The following is a 16,909-nucleotide window of genomic DNA, read 5'->3' on the forward strand; positions in this document are numbered from 1 at the left end:
GATACATATAGTATGAGTAACATGCCTAATAGATTCAAAATATTATAAGTAATCAATTTTTTTTAATTAATATATGTTAAATGTTGAGTATTATGTATTGATCTTTTAATTTAACATTAGTATTTTATTACTATTAGGATGGTTTCATGCTACTGAAATGTTGAGAGGCGACATCTTATCTTTATAATACTGATAAAGAAACAAAAGTTTGCACTATTGCATCCTGTTGGTTATATGTTTGCTACATTAGATAAGAAACCTTTAGAAAGAGGTTAATTTTTGATGATGTTATGGCAAATTACGAGACTATTCAAGCATTTGCAAGAGTTAGATTTAGTCGTGCAACTGACAAGTCTGGATCATCAATAAACTTAGATAGATAAATATGTTATGTTTATATATTTTGAGATTTTAATTATTTGAATATTGTATTATTGAATTATTTTTTATTTATTTTGCATGTATATATGTTTTTTTCTTGACATTTCTAGAGCTACTTGTGATTATAAAATATGAGAAATTGTTAAGTTTAGTTATAATTTTTTAATTGGAATTATTGTGGTTTTTTGTAGTTTTTTTTTAAATGAGATAAAATTTTAAGTATAATTTCTTTATAGGGGAAACTAAAGATAAATTTTGTTAAAATTATAATATTTATAACTTTCTAAAATTATAAAGTAAATTAAATTTTAGATTAAAAAAATATAATTTTATGAATTTTTTTAGACGGAAAACATAAAAAATTCCCATAACTAGATAGTAACTAAAATAGTTTAGCTGTTTTAAGAAATAGTTTAATATTTTTCTTAAATTAATCTCTTTAAATAAATATTAATTATATTGATAATGCAGTTTATAATTGCAAGACTTAGTTGAATGTTGTATTTTTAAATTATAATATTTATAAAATGTTATCGTTCTGAATTGTAATATCAATTATAATTTTATTGTGATTTTTATTTATTATATAATAAAATATTATGATTAGAACTATAATATTAATAAAATTTTACAATTTAGAACCATGATATCTTTAAATTATGCTATTTTAATGTATCTTTGTTCTCCCATGTTAATTTACATTTTATTTGTATTTTGCGTCCTAATTGGTCAATTTATCAAATGAGAGAGGGGTCTTTGAATCGAAACTATTCTCCTTAACAGTCCACTACGCTTCTCTCTCCTTTTCTCTCCGTGTGATTTTCCAAACGAAAAGAAAAAAAAAACAATAATAGTTAATAATAATAAAAAATACAACACCGATCAACATTTGAATCCAAAATAATTCCTCTTCCAAAGACCTTATCTCCACATTTTCACCTTGATCTCTTTTCTCGACTGTCACTTGCCACACACACAAGACACTTTCCTCTGTTGATTATTATAATTATAATTAATAATAATATTATTATATAGAGCTAAATTGAATAATATTATTATAGAGAGCTGAATTGTGAAATGTTATGCTTATTGTGGTTGATTTGATCCAATTACGTAACCGACTGTCTCTTCGGAAACGTTGTCCATTTTGTATTTTTTGATCAATTTTTATTTTATATACGTGTGTAATTAATTGTGTTGGAGAATATCGGGATCTGCTATGATTTTGTGTTGCTCAATTCTGATCTTTCCGGAGCTATTGTAAATCAACGGTTTGGATCCGATCGCCGGAGAAACAGCGCCATCAGATGGCGCTGTTCAGACGCTTCTTCTACCGGAAGCCGCCGGATCGGCTTCTTGAGATCTCCGAGAGAGTTTACGGTACTTTTTTTTTCCTTCTTAATTTCGCTATTGAATGCATCTTCAAATTTCTGCTTAATTGCTTGCTAGTTTTGAACAATTCAAACCTGATGATTAGGTTTCTTATAATTTAGTTGTGAATTATTCGAACTCCGGTATTTAATCTTGGCAATGCACTAAGAATCTGCAATTGAGCAATGCTTAAAGAATTTTGCTGCAATTGATTTTGTTAGTATTTCCTAGGTTTTGAGAGCTTAGACAGACTTGTTAAGTGGCTGAAATGTTGAGGAGTTTGATGGAGCTAATTCGTTTTATCATTTTCGTTGTTTTGCAGTGTTTGATTGTTGCTTCTCCACGGATGTGTTGGAAGAAGATGAGTTCAAGGTGTACTTGGGTGGCATTGTAGCGCAGCTACAAGACCACTTTCCTGATGCGTCCTTCATGGTGTTTAACTTTAGAGAAGGAGAGAGGCGGAGCCAAATTTCAGACATATTGTCTCAGTATGACATGACAGTTATGGATTACCCTCGTCAGTATGAGGGCTGTCCTATGCTGCCACTGGAGATGATCCACCACTTCCTTAGATCAAGCGAAAGCTGGCTGTCCTTGGAAGGGCAACAAAATGTTCTGTTAATGCATTGTGAAAGAGGAGGTTGGCCTGTACTTGCTTTCATGCTTGCAGGTCTTTTGTTATATCGGAAACAGTATACTGGGGAGAACAAGACTCTTGAAATGGTCTACAAGCAAGCTCCTAGGGAGCTTCTTCATCTTTTGTCTCCTTTAAATCCACAGCCTTCCCAGCTTAGATATCTTCAGTACATTTCTAGAAGAAATTTTGGTTCAGATTGGCCTCCATCAGATACTCCTTTGCTGTTGGATTGTCTGATGCTTAGAGCCCTTCCATTATTTGAGGGGGGCAAAGGTTGCCGGCCAGTTGTTCGTGTTTATGGCCAGGATCCTTCAAAACCAGCCAATAGAACTTCCAAGCTGCTGTTTTCTATGTCAAAGACTAAAAAACATGTTCGCCTGTACCAGCAGGTAATGCCCTTAGTCATGTAATTGAAAATGGTACATGAAACGCCTCCACTTTAAGGTGTTTCTTATGAATTTCATCAATTGCAGGAAGAGTGCGCGCTAGTGAAAATAGATATAAGGTGCCGTATTCAAGGGGATGTTGTTCTTGAGTGCATCCATTTGGATGAAGATTTGGTACGTGAGGAGATGATGTTCAGAGTGATGTTCCACACAGCATTTGTGCGGGCCAATATTTTGATGCTCATTCGTGATGAGATTGACACTCTCTGGGATGCCAAGGATCAATTTCCAAAGGACTTCAGAGCAGAGGTAGCTTATCCTAATTCTTTTGTTGGCCCTATTTTCTGAAGCTGTAGGAGTTGAATGCATACTCATATCTGTATCAGGTACTTTTTGCGGATGCTGATGCTGTTGTGCCTAATGTCACCACAGTCATGACGAATGAAGATGGGAATGAGACAGAAAGTGCTTCGCCTGAGGAATTTTTTGAGGTGGAAGAAATTTTCAGCAATGTAGTGGATGGGCATGAAGCAAAGGTGGATGAGGCTTCTCATATAGTTCATGACAACATGCCAGTTAATGTAGACAGCAAAGAAGTCTGGAAGGAGGATTCGGATCTTCACTCATTTGAAGACTGTGCTTCTGATGACGGGAATCGTAAACAGGAGGGGAAGCTAGATTCTAGTGTTGATGCAGTGAAGGATATTGCTGTGGATGATGTCAAGTACAAGGTAGACGAGAAGGTGGATTCTGATTTTTTGGCAGTGAAAGACATTGCTGTGGATGATGGGGATCTCAAGGCAGATTATGTGGTTGTTGCTACTGATACACTGAGTAAAGAAACAACAGAAGTGATTGAAGATGTGGATGGGGAACTTGAAAAGATGGAAGATCAAGGTGATGGAGAAAATACTGCTACAAAGAAGTTAGAATCCATCATTCCACCAGTAAAGTTGAGTGCTGATGTTGGCAGACAAGAGAAATTAGTGTTACCTTCACCTAGGAGACATCCCACATCAAATGCAAAACCGGCTGCAGATTCAATTGTAACCAAACAAAAGACTAAACAACATGAACCCCAGGGAACTAATGGAAAACAAAGCAAGCCAAATACTGTTCCTCGGTGGGTTCCCCCTAATAAAGGCCCTTTTACCAATTCAATGCATGTAGCATATCCACCATCAAGATATAATAGTGCACCACCAGCTCTTGGATTTTGTGCTTCACCAAAGGACTCTAGTGCCGGTGGCCATGTAAAGACGACTTCTGTTGCCGCTGCCCCTGGAGATTTAATTTCAAGTGGCTTTCCTACTACAACTGAATCACATCCTTCTCTTGACTGGCAACAAGTTGTGCGCCCTCCGCCTCCGCCACCTCCTCCTCCTCCGCCTTATTTCAGCAAATCTTCATTGTATGATTTTCAGGCCAGTCCAGTAGGTGAAGCACCTCCCCCAGCACCAGCAGCTCCTCCTCCTCCTCCTCCTCCACCACCACCACCACCACCACCACCACCCTCATCATTTAGCAGGCAGAATAGTCAGATAGTTCCACAGCATGCATCTCCACCACCACCCCCTCCCTTTCCCCCTCTGTCCAGTGGACAGAATATCGGGAAGGTTTTGCCTCCCCCACCCCCCCCACCCCCTTGGAATTCTAAGTATACTCCAGCTGCTCTTGCTCCAACTTATTCTTCACCACCTCCTCCCCCTCTGAGTGCTTCTACTACTTCATATCATAGCAGAGTTGGAGTTCCCAATCCACCCCCACCCGAGTCAGGCTCCTCCGTCACGACCACATCCTCCAAGATATGTAGCTCCACCACCACCACCACCACCTCCCCCTCCTCCTCCTCCAGGACGTGTAGCTCCTCCTCCTCCACCACCACCTTCAGGGCATAGAGCTCCTCCACCACCGCCTCCTCCTCCAGGGCGTGGAGTTGCTGCTCATCCAGGATTTGCAGTTCCTCCACCACCTCCTCCTCCTCCAGGGCGTGGAGCTCCTCCTCCACCACCACCTCCTCCGGGGAGACCCCCACCTCCCCCGCCACCTCCAGGGCGTGGAGCCCCGCCTCCTCCTATGGGTCGTGGAGCTCCGCCTCCCCCTATGGGTCGTGGAGGTCCGCCTCCCCCGCCCCCTCCTATGGGTCGTGGAGCCCCGCCTCCTATGGGTCGTGGAGCTGGCCCGCCTCCTCCAGCTCCACCAGGTGCTCGTGTTCCTGGCCCTCCAGCACCACCAGGACCTCCAGGCAGTGCACCTCCTCCACCTCCAGGCAGTGCCAGAGGTTTACCTTTAGGAAGAGGGCGTGGCCTTTCACGTCTTTCAGGGATGGGGACATCCGCTACAGCACCCAGAAGATCTTCCTTAAAGCCTTTGCATTGGAGCAAGGTAACAAGAGCAATACAAGGAAGCTTATGGGAAGAGCTGCAAAGGCATGGAGAGCCCCAAATGTACTGCAACGTCTTTTACCAATTGAATTTTCTTTTAGAATTACTAACACGCTATTCATCCATGCTTTCCTGAATCTATACATGCCTCACTATTTACGGTTATGCATCATTTTCTCTGTTTTTTTAATATGGTGTTGCATCCTTGTGCCATAGTGCACCAGAATTCGATGTATCAGAGCTAGAAAGCCTTTTCTCTGCAACAGTCCCCAAACCTGCTGATTTGGGTAAAGCTGGAGGAAGACGCAAGTCTGTTGGATCAAAAACTGACAAAGTTAACCTGGTAATCTAAAATTCATTTCCCTGCCTTGAAATTTGTCTGTAAAAAAACCTCAGATGTGTGTGATGGATATTTTATTCTTGTTGCTGGGGTTATATTTTATCTTTCTATCACTTCTTAATTTATTTTCAATGGTATTTCTTCTTTTTCCAATCATAATATCATAAGTTGCATTTTCTTTCTCCACAAGGCTTTAGTTAATTTGATTGGGGTAGGAATTGCTCCGCTTTTCTCATGAGCCCATAAGCCTTCGTTTTCTAGGGAAGATATTGTGATGAATGATTCTAGAACTGGTGTTTATTTTTGTAGTTTCTGTGATAATTTGGTGAGAAAAGTTTCTTTGATAGTATTTGCATCAGTTATTCAGACATTCTTTATACGGACAATGAATATGTTGCATGGTATGTATTTATGAAATTTTTACACTTGGGATAAAAACAAGACTACCTTCCAGTTTTATTTCTTATCAGTTATTTACTAGAGTTTACGTCAATTTGTTATCCTTGATCAACTGCACTGGGAGCGCTACCCAACTACCTACAAATACCAGTCCTAGGATTTCCTACAACCAAGCACGGCCATGCATTGACCATACAAACATTAAGCTTGAAAATGCAAGTCTAAACATTTGATGTTGGTAGCAACTGTAATTATTATTTGGATTTCAGGTGAATAGCTGAATAACCAATGTCAGTGGCCTTTGTTTTGTGATATATGGAGAAATCCCTGTGTGATATAGCTAAAATCTTCATTTTATGGGCCATTGCATAATAGTTGGTTGATAGCTGAGCTTACAATATCTCCCCCGGATAAGTTATTTATCAATGTTATACCTTTTAAGTGCAGATAGAGTAACATGTCTTAAATACTAGGCTGTATACTGTTAAGGGTCAAACCGTGCTGAAGTTGACATGGATTGAAATTGTAAGGATGTAATTTTCAATTTTTCATGGAAAAGTCAAACTCGCTCTACATATAATGGGATGAAGGAAACGTATTTGACTCTAAGGAATTTGATATTAAGGTTCAGTTGAGTTGGATGCTAAGCAGGTGTGATGCATGTAATAAAAAAGAAACACCATTAAAGAAATATATGCCCCTCGTGCAGTCTCATCATGCATTAGTGATTTCATTTATCTGTGTTCAAATTCTAGTAGTTATTTATTTCTGTGTTATTGCCACGTGTGTTTTTGTGTATGTTTCTGAATATATATCAATTTGATTGCAATTTTTGCTGTTTCTTGTTGAAGAAAATATTATTATGATAGAATCTCTATCGTTTTCTTACAACTTAATGTCTCTCAAATGAAGCATCTTGTTGTCAACTGTAGATTGATCTGCGGAGGGCAAATAACACTGAAATCATGCTTACAAAAGTTAAGATGCCACTTTCTGACATGATGGTAAGATCAGACATCTTGGAAGTGCTTGCAGTGATAAGAATATTGGTTTTATTTATCAAAACTATTTTTCTTGATTAGTGTATGAAGATGTGATATTGTGCACTTAGACTAGATAGGCAATGCTTGAGATTCGCAAGTTTAAATGGGATAGCATCATGTGGTTTGTGTTGATATTTTTGTTGTGTATATTTAAAAGAGAGTTGACTTCTACTTTTGAAGCAATTTGTGCTAGTCTTGAACCATTTATAGAAATGCATGTTTTTTGAAGTGTAAAAGGTTGGGTGTAATGTAATGTTCAGAAGCTATCCTGTCTGTTGACCTAGGAGCGCATTCTCCTGTGACTTTGATTTCCCTCATTTGGCCAGCCTTCACCACTGTTTGTTGACCTTGGAGGATACTCTCCTGAAACTTGGATTTCCCTGTACTATTGTATTTAAAGTTTCGTTTTTTGATGTGGAAATGGAACCAATATTAGCTTGCGTTGCTTTAGGGCTTTTGCAGACAGCTGTGACTGGTAGATGAGCAGAGCTGGTAATCTTGGGGCAGGATTTTGTGAATAGAAAGTGTATTATTTAGGGTTCTTAATATCATTTTAACCTTGTGGTGGAATTTACTTTCCCAAGGTATCATTTTCATCCATGACAGGTTATATGTTACTTCTGTGCATGCATGCAATTTTGTCCCAGTTATAGCAGGTTTCCCTCTTAAAAGATTCAGCTTAGTGGTTGATTTAAGCAAAGACAACATGCTTATCATGCTTTTATGCATTGATACAGAAAACTTGTTTATTCTGGAATCTACCACCTTTGGTGCAAGTGGAGCTGCGGCATTTTTTTTTTCTTTCTTTTTGTGAAATTTAGGTTATTTTTGTTATTCATTAACTAATATGACACCTACCTGCATATTTTTAGGCTGCAGTACTAGCAATGGATGACTCAATATTAGATGTTGATCAAGTGGAAAATCTTATAAAGTTCTGTCCCACTAAAGAGGAGATGGAACTTCTCAAGGTGAAACTTCAAATAATTATGATCTCATTTACATTCCATTTCATATTCAAGAGTACTTTGACATTCTGTGGCCCTTGAAACTCAATGTCAATATAAGACATTTAACCATGATTAATTGTAAAATAACAGGGCTACACTGGTGACAAGGAGAAACTGGGAAAGTGTGAACAGGTCTGCAAAATTTACTTATCAACCAGAAATTCCTCATCTTTTACTGGAATGCATTCTTGAGTACTTTGTCAGGGTGTCACACATGGCTTAGTTGAACTCTAGAGGATTGGCGTGTGACTCCATACCTGTAGCCTGGCTTATGTGACTTCTTAAAATCTTTATAGCATCTCTTTCATTATCTGAAATGATGAATTATGGCTAGTTAACGTATAATTGTGCTTGCCCATTTTAATTTTCATTTTGACAATAAAGTAGATAGGTTTGCTGATCCATTTAACCCTAAAAGTTAGCATATAGTATCACTGGTATATGATACCCTTACAATTTCCATTTGAAATTATGAACTCCAAACTATCAATTTTTTAATTGAAAAGTGCTGCATATGAAGAAAAACTTATGATACCCCGATAATTTCCATTTGAAATTATGAACTCAAAACTATCAATTTTTTAATTGGAAAGTGCTGCATAAGAAGACACTAACTCGTGGTACGAGAAATTTGGTTTGGCCCTGTAAAAATGGCATGTGGAAAGTACTGTGGTGATTGTAAGCACTGTGAGAGAATTGGATTTTGTTCTTAAAGATTACTAGAAGTTTTGAAGTTAAAATAATCTGAATCTCTAATACTATATGATAAGAAAGCATTGAGAAATTTCTTCTCCTATATAAGAGAAAAAAGAGGAAAAGAATAGAAACTGTTTTGCGACAAGTTATGGGAGATTCATCAACAAAGTTTGGTTGTCTAGGGGTAGAAAGAAATACCCAATATTTCTAATAGATTTTCTTTTATCTAATAAAAAAATGTAGGCTAAGAATATCAGTGCCTTTCTAGTCATTTTGCTCTTTCTTTCCTGGTTGCCCTTTTCCTTTACTTTGCTCTTGTTTTGGTTTTGGTTTTGTTTTTAAAAGAAGGTTATTATACCAAAGCAGGGTACAAGTAGTTTGAACATGTCTGCATGAAGTATCATGAACTGCATGAGAAGTGATGAACGTGATAGGCAAGCCCCACTTTCTGATGGATATCTCCAAATTCTGTTTTTGTTACGTGTTTAATTTTAAATTATTTTATTGTTTTGTTGGGACGCTTCAACGGGTCTTGTCCTGCACAATGGTGTGCAACTCTTATCACCCCTTCACCCATGGAAACCAAAATCTCCAAGTGGAAATCCTAAGTCTAAATTGCCCTGTTCCTTTGGAGACTTCAAGTATTCTGTTCTAGAGTGATATTGGTGGAAGTCTGATAATGTCGTGGTTGTTATTGATATATGGAATATAAGCAGTAACTTTTCTCCATCACTCTAAAAAAGAATGCTATATTATGGAAATCTCTTCATGAGCAGCAGAACATTAAACTCTACTTGGAAGTAGAATGAATAACTTTAACACAATTTTTCAATTAGATGACCAAATGTTAGTTACTGTTGTCTTTCATATTAAGGACATGGTTATTTATGCCCCAAAAGAGAAAGGATCCTATGGCAGGTCTTGGATGGTAGACTTAAAAGCTGTTTAGAAGCTATATAAGAGTTAGGGCAGTACAAGGGGAAAGCTGGAAGGCTCTTTGAAGACATCTGATATTATTGGAACCATGCATGAAAAATTAGCTTGGCCCTGCTCAAGAATATCATGCTCAAATTGAGAAATGGTCTGTGTGCTTGGCAGAGCTGAACTAGGATGCATGAAATTGGTGATAGTTGACTGCATGTCTTGATAGCTTCAATTGCTATAATAGGGCAATTATTAATTTGTGGATGTATGAATTGGTGAAAGCTGACTGCACATGTCTTGATAGTTTCAATTGCTATAATTGAGGTCATTATGAATTTTTATCTTTGAGGATATTACAGTGCATGTTGACGATAGTTTATCATGCTAAGCCCATTCATTTGAATCTTTGGCATGCATGTAGATCACATTATTTATGACAACTGATTTTACCTATTGGTTATGCTGGATAACTTGAATGCATTTTTTTTTTTAAATTTTGATAATTTGAACTATTCAACTTTATTATGTGTTCCTCCAGTATTTCTTGGAGCTGATGAAAGTGCCACGTGTTGAGTCCAAGTTGAGGGTATTTTCTTTCAAGATTCAATTTGGCTCTCAGGTTTGGGCTGATGTCCATTGTTGGTGTGGTTTTCATAAATATACAAATCTCCTAAACTATGGTTTTCTCCACAGTTTTCTTATCTTGCCCTGTTTCACAGATTTCAGAGTTTAAAAAGAGCTTAAACACTGTAAATTCTGCATGTGATGAGGTATGCTCTGCAAATGATAATGAAGCCTTCTTTTAGTTTACACATTCACTTTTTTACACAAGGGGCATTAATATCTCTGCTTAATAGGTCCGGAATTCCCTCAAATTGAAAGATATTTTGAAGAAAATTCTTATTCTGGGGAATACACTGAATCAAGGAACTGCACGGGGTAAGTAGTTCAGGTTCTAAATTCATATCGAGTTCTGGAATTCTCTCTAGTTGAAATTCTTGAGAAAATCTTTATCTGGGGAATACTGAACCAAGGGAATTATAAATGTTTTATTCCCAATAAAGGTTTACAAGGAACTTTCGTAATGGCACCTGACATGATTATCTGTATGTTTTCATGAGACAATTAAAGAAGAAGCACAACTTAATTGCCCGTGATGGTGTGCTTGCTCTTTCCATAATTAACTGTCTTTGTTTAAAACCTTCTTGAGGGGCATAGCCTTTATTGCAACTTAGAGAATCAGAAGAACCATATGCTGTCTTAGAGCAACAAGATCACAGTATTAATAAGATGTGCCAATTGCCACTATCTGTACAATTTGTCTTCAGCTTTGAGCTCTATTTTCAGTATATCACAACTCATGGCTTAAACTCAGCTAGTGCCTTTACCAACACTCCGTGCAGCTTCAACTTTAAAGGAAACAGCTCCTCTTCCCATCTTTTGATGTCTGTTGTAGTGACAAGGATTTATATTTTTGAGATATTATAAATCTAGCAAAGTATAATTTGAAGGTTTTATGTGATAGGGAACTGACTGAGAATCATGGAGCTGTAATTTAAACACATGATGTTTCTAGTTGTCTTAGGGATTTTATATTTTATTTCCTTTCCAATAGTTGATTTAGTTCCATTCTATTTTGTGTTTGGCATTTTTATTTATGTATTTATTTTATCTATCATAATTTTCCAAGGATTCAAGTTTTTAGTTCTTAAACTATGAAAGTGTTTCCGCTTAACTCTAATTATCTGTCTTTCCTGTCCCTATTCTTCTCTTATATATTCTCCTTTCCTCTTCTTCCCCATTCTCTTATTACCTATCCTTGCCCCCAACCAGTGATCTCTGAACACTTTCCTGCCAAGTAATGATCATTTTAGGAGCGAGGCTCATGCGTTTTGGAAAAGAAACTACTATAAATAACATGGTAAACAGGAATAGAACATGTAAGATATCAAATATTGGTTTTCTTTTGGTAGAATTCAAGCATGCGTGTCCATATTATCTGGTACTCATATGATCAATATTGGTTTTTCTCACTTGTTTGTTATTTATTTTCCATTATCTTACCAGCTGATAGTCTCCTACCTCAATGAGCACTTTTTAATGTTTTGAGCTTTTATTTTTTCCATAGATATAAGATATCATATACATTCCTATTTGTACAGGTTCTGCAATTGGATTCAAGTTGGACAGTCTCTTAAAACTCACTGATACGCGCGCTTCCAACAACAAGATGACACTTATGCATTATCTTTGCAAGGTATGATTAGTATTATGTTCTTTTTTTTTTTTGTTAACTTTCCTAATGGAATCAAAATCATGTTTACTGTCAATTTTAGATTTTCTATTCTAAATTTGGTGATTGTGGAGCCTATTTGTGATTGATCTGTTGCTTCCTGGGATGTGATGATTATTTAACTAGCTATTTGATTAGCAATATTAAGTCCTGCATTTTGTAATGAATTGAACAATGCAACAATAAGTTTTCCCAAACCATGTCTTTTAGGTACACAATGCAGGTTGTGGAATGGGTGCTTAAGCAGATCCATAATGAATTAAGAAGGAACTGAACTCTATTTTTTGGCAGTCTAAGTGCATTTAAAAACTTGTGAAGTTTGGATTTTTTGAGTTTGAGATTTTTGGGAATATGTAATCTGGAGACTGTTAATTTGGCATTAGCATTAGATTAATATTGGAGAACATATTTGGGTGCACTTATATCATTAAGTTGAAAAGGATGTGATTCAGAAATGTAAAATTTTGAACTTGAATTGCTCTAAGATTCTATCCTTGTTGCAATTGTAATGTCATCTGCAGTGAGACTTATAATATTTAATTTCTTCTCCTTTTGTTTTCAGAAAATGATTCATTTAATGAAAACATGAAATGACGAATCCTTAAAAACAATAGATAGTCATAAAATATTCCGTTTTAGAATCTCCACACTTGAGATTTTTTATTTGAATCAAAGTTGTATAAAATGGAAACTATATATTGTCTTTGCTTTGTTTTAGATTATGTTCATTGTTCTACTGATTGTGTTCATTTATCTACTGGTTCTGTAATGTTTGCTAATCAATATTATTTTTTACCTCTTATCAAAGAAATGAACTCCAGTGGCAAATGCCAATTTTATGTTCAGACTCACACTTTGTTTTCTTGTCTCCTAGGTCCTTGCTGCTAAGTCCCCAATGCTTCTAGATTTTCACCTGGACCTTGTTAGCCTTGAAACTGCATCTAAGGTACGTGCCTTGTTTTAATTGTCAACGACACTTAATTACAGTAGTAAGATTATGTTTAGATGGAGTCGTCGTTTCTTGCAGATACAATTGAAGTCTTTAGCAGAAGAAATGCAGGCTATCATCAAGGGATTAGAGAAGGTTAAGCAGGAGCTGGCTGCATCAGAAAATGATGGTCTTGTATCTGAAGTTTTTCGAAAGGTTAGCCCATTGTTTTGTTTCTATTCTGTGTAAAAACTGTTTTCATGGTTTTTATTTCATCTTGCCTCTTTAAAACTGCTTACTGAAATTTCCTCTATTACTATTACTATTATTTTATTCCATCGTTTATTGCTTTAACTTTGTAGGAATCTGAAATGGCTTGCTATATTTAGGGGATTTGGTTGCTTAACTTTTTTTTCCCTTCATTTTTCCCTTTGGTCAATTGATACTGCATCATTTTCCTTTGTAAGAATAGGAGTTCTTGGCTTAGTGAGCTTGTTAAAAGTACTGATATGATTCATTGCTATTTCTTTGCCTTCGGGGGTAGATCTTATATAAAATTATTTCCTTAACTTTGATAAGATATTGACATTGATCACTAATGAATATCAGTGGGTAGATGCATTAGCTGGCATCTGTAGTTGATGTAACATCATCAGATTCAAGCATGATTGGGCTCAACGTTGGTCCTCACCATAAAAAATCTTTATAGTATCTTAGCAGTTTATCCTAGTGAGAATGTGCCATTATCAAATTCCAATTTTATATGTTTAGTAGAGGATCAATGTAATGCACATTTTGTTTCCTATGCATATTAAGATGTTCTTTATGCACTAACACTCTCTTATGTGACTTCTTAGACACTAAAACAATTCATTGGTGTTGCTGAGACGGAGGTGGCATCCGTGACAAATTTCTATGCTGTGGTGGTAATTTGCTGACTATTCATTTGCATCTGCTATTATCTACCAGAGTAAATAGGTTTTATTATCACAGTCATCAATTGTTGTCTTGTGATGGACAGGGTAGAAATGCAGATGCACTTGCACTGTACTTCGGTGAGGATCCAGCCCGATGCCCATTTGAGCAAGGCAAGTTATGCATTGGACACTCTTCTTATATAATTGATCTGTGAAGTTACAATTTTATAGAGCACTGGATTTGGTAGTAATACGCTGTGGTATACCCACATGTTTTTTGTTAGTGGACTTTACTAAGTTCAGTATCTCAAATAGGTTTGATGTTTATAAATAACACAAAGGTTCTGCGGGATTGTACTTGATGAGGCTTGGGTCAGCTATGTTGATATGGAACTGGGTAAAAACAATGGGGCATGGAATAATATTCAGAGGGGGAAAAGGAGGAAACTTCTAGAAAATTATCCCAAGCATGAGAAGACTAAACGAGGCCTATGATACAAATTGAATTTTCATGAATACTATATTGTTTCCTTGAGAAATACTTCAGTAGTTAGAATTGTGATATAAATATGAAATGGTGGAAAAGGATTAAAAAAAAAAAAAAACAAACAAGGACAAGCTGTGGACTCCGGAGGAATCGAACTTTTGTAGTACTAAAATGCAAGTCAAGTCTAGTCTATATGTTAAGGATTAACAATGGAGAGAATCTAAAATGACTTCTTCACTGATGCAGTTACCACTACTCTCTTAAATTTTGTGAGATTGTTTCGTAAAGCGCATGAAGAAAATTTGAAACAGGCTGAATTGGAGAAGAAGAAAGCTGAGAAAGAGGCTGAAATGGAGAGAGCGAAGGGAATAAATCTTACAAAGAAGAACATGAAATAGCTGTGAATTGGTTTCTTCCTTTTCTTGCTTGGCAATTTGAGGTCCCCTGCTACAACAACCATCTGCCAGAGTTTTTCAGATTGAACGGTGGCGCGTGCTGCTGAGTACTGGTGTCAAAAACCCAATTCTCTGCTCCAATATTCGCCTGTACGGTGTGAATACAACCCTTACAAGTGATATTGGCAAGGCAAGCCCGCCATTCCACGAGGCCTGCAGAACCTACCATAAGCTATATTCAGTGAAGAATGTGTTCATTTTGCTAGAGCATGCCAGGTGGTTAAGAACACTGACCAGCGGTGGTTCCATGCATGATATAAAAGATGCTGGATGTGGCCTCGACGTCTCATTGAGAAGAAATTTTGTAGTTTTGGTGAATCCTCATTATACAGTAGCTGATTCGGTTTCCTGCTTCGTCATTTGTTTGGCATAATTTTTTCTGCACCAGAGCGGATGTAAAAGCCGCCAAGTGACAGTGTACCATGAAACCATGTACAAAGCTCTAACCCAACACTAACGCTAGAATTTAATTTGTTTCTTGTAACATAGGGAGCAACCTTCCCCTTCTCTTCTTAATTTTTTTCTAATAGAGATCTTGACTTGGCACGTCGCAAAAGATGTATAGGTTTTCAGGTTCAGATATAGTTGTCTGAGGACGGGTTGCTCGCTCTTGGTGTAATTGTAACATAACAGCATAAAAAAAATTATAGCTTGCAGAACAGTTTTCAATGTTGTTTCATAATTTAATTATTAAACATGGGCATTCATGAAGTATCCTGGTCTTCGTTCACATTTCATGCTCATTGTATTCTTAGAGGGCTTCAATTCAAATCGAAAAATGAAAAATATATATGATCAAAGACGACAAATCCTCCACTAGCTAGCTTTTCGGTCTGTATTCTATCATTTTTTTAAAAAATTATTTGATATTGTTTTTTAATTTAGAAAAATGTATATACTTTAATAAATTATTTGATATTGTTTTAAAAAATGTTGAGATTTTAAAAAATTATTTGATATTGTTTTTTTAATTTAAAAAATTTATTTAAATTTTAATAAATTATTTGATATTATTATTAAATTTAATTTGACTTATCAACCTTGAATTTTTCTAACATAACTCATTGCTTCTTTCTAATTTAAAATTAACCTTGTGCATTTAAAGACAATTTTGATGATGGGTAAAAAATATAATATAATTTAAAAAAATTAATATGATATGTTTTTTTTTAATATTAAAACGATAACAAATTAGATCAATATAAGTTTTGTGATTTAAGCTACTAAATTTATAACATAAATCATAAGCTCCAATAAGTTTAACAACTGTTTTTTAAATTAAATTATATTTAATAATATGATAACAAAAATAAATATTCATAGAATTAGCATCATACTAACCATTATATTTAATAATATGATAAAAAAAATAGATATTCACAGAATTAGCATCATACTAACCAAATATCAGGATATTTGTTTGAGATTTTTATAATATGATAGAAAAAATTAAAATAAATTATAAAGATTAATTCAAAATAAATTAAATTGATTAAAAAAGCCAAAAAAATTCAATAAAAAAAATAAAGATGAAAATTTTCTTTTAAAAAACAAAATTATCTATATTGTTATTAAATCAGAGCAAAAATATCAACCTTCAAACTTTTTTATCTTATTTTTTATCTAGCAAGAATTTAAAATTAATTTATATAAAAATTGACTCAATAAATTAAAATATAATTTGGTTTTAAACAAATGTGAAAATGTCATCTTCTTGTTTTTTTAATAGAGAGAGAGAGAGAGAGAGAGAGAGAGGAATGTAGATGATGTCACTCTTAAAAGGCAGAAATTGACTGAAGAAACTCTGATCGTAGGAACACTCCTTGGCAGGTTAAAGTTTGCTGCCTCCCATCCACTTCTAGGGTTCTATTGGCCTGGGCGACTACACGTGTCTCCACTCCTCTCCTCTCAACTTCTTCCATATACAACAGGGATCATCACGGGTCGGATTGGATGAAAGATCTACGTCTGGACTCGATAAGAGTTCTTTTTTATATTCTTAAAAAATTCCCTTTTAATTTCTTTTTTATATTCATTCCATTGATGGAATCAATTACTTGAATAAAATCTTCTATATAACTTCACCACAAACCTATATAATAATTTAATTTACCATTTTGTTTGACATGCTTATTTATAGTATTGAATAAATAACTTAGATATATTTTTATAGGATTTCCAATATAATGTTGTAACTTTTATATATAGAAAAGTAATTTTATGTATTTATAACCCAATTTTGTTTTTCATAAAAATCT

The 16,909-nt window shown here is 35.5% G+C and overlaps 1 protein-coding gene across 1 annotated transcript; it reads left to right on the forward strand.

Annotated features, from left to right (window-relative positions):
- Window positions 1-1,164: 1,164 nt before the first annotated feature.
- On the forward strand, window positions 1,165-15,365 carry LOC105112311 (formin-like protein 20). Its single transcript, XM_011007981.1, is given in 18 exon segments — window positions 1,165-1,761; window positions 2,075-2,778; window positions 2,863-3,084; window positions 3,162-4,518; window positions 4,520-5,222; window positions 5,376-5,502; window positions 6,831-6,902; window positions 7,814-7,912; window positions 8,042-8,083; window positions 10,110-10,190; window positions 10,291-10,341; window positions 10,429-10,510; window positions 11,734-11,828; window positions 12,739-12,810; window positions 12,892-13,008; window positions 13,650-13,718; window positions 13,814-13,880; window positions 14,443-15,365. Coding segments are annotated over 18 exon segments (4,185 nt in total). The 5' UTR covers window positions 1,165-1,688; the 3' UTR covers window positions 14,595-15,365.
- The last annotated feature ends 1,544 nt before the right edge of the window (window positions 15,366-16,909 follow it).

The sequence above is a fragment of the Populus euphratica genome, unplaced genomic scaffold (assembly GCF_000495115.2).
Source record: "Populus euphratica unplaced genomic scaffold, PopEup_1.0 scaffold442.1, whole genome shotgun sequence".
Lineage (NCBI taxonomy): Eukaryota > Viridiplantae > Streptophyta > Magnoliopsida > Malpighiales > Salicaceae > Populus > Populus euphratica.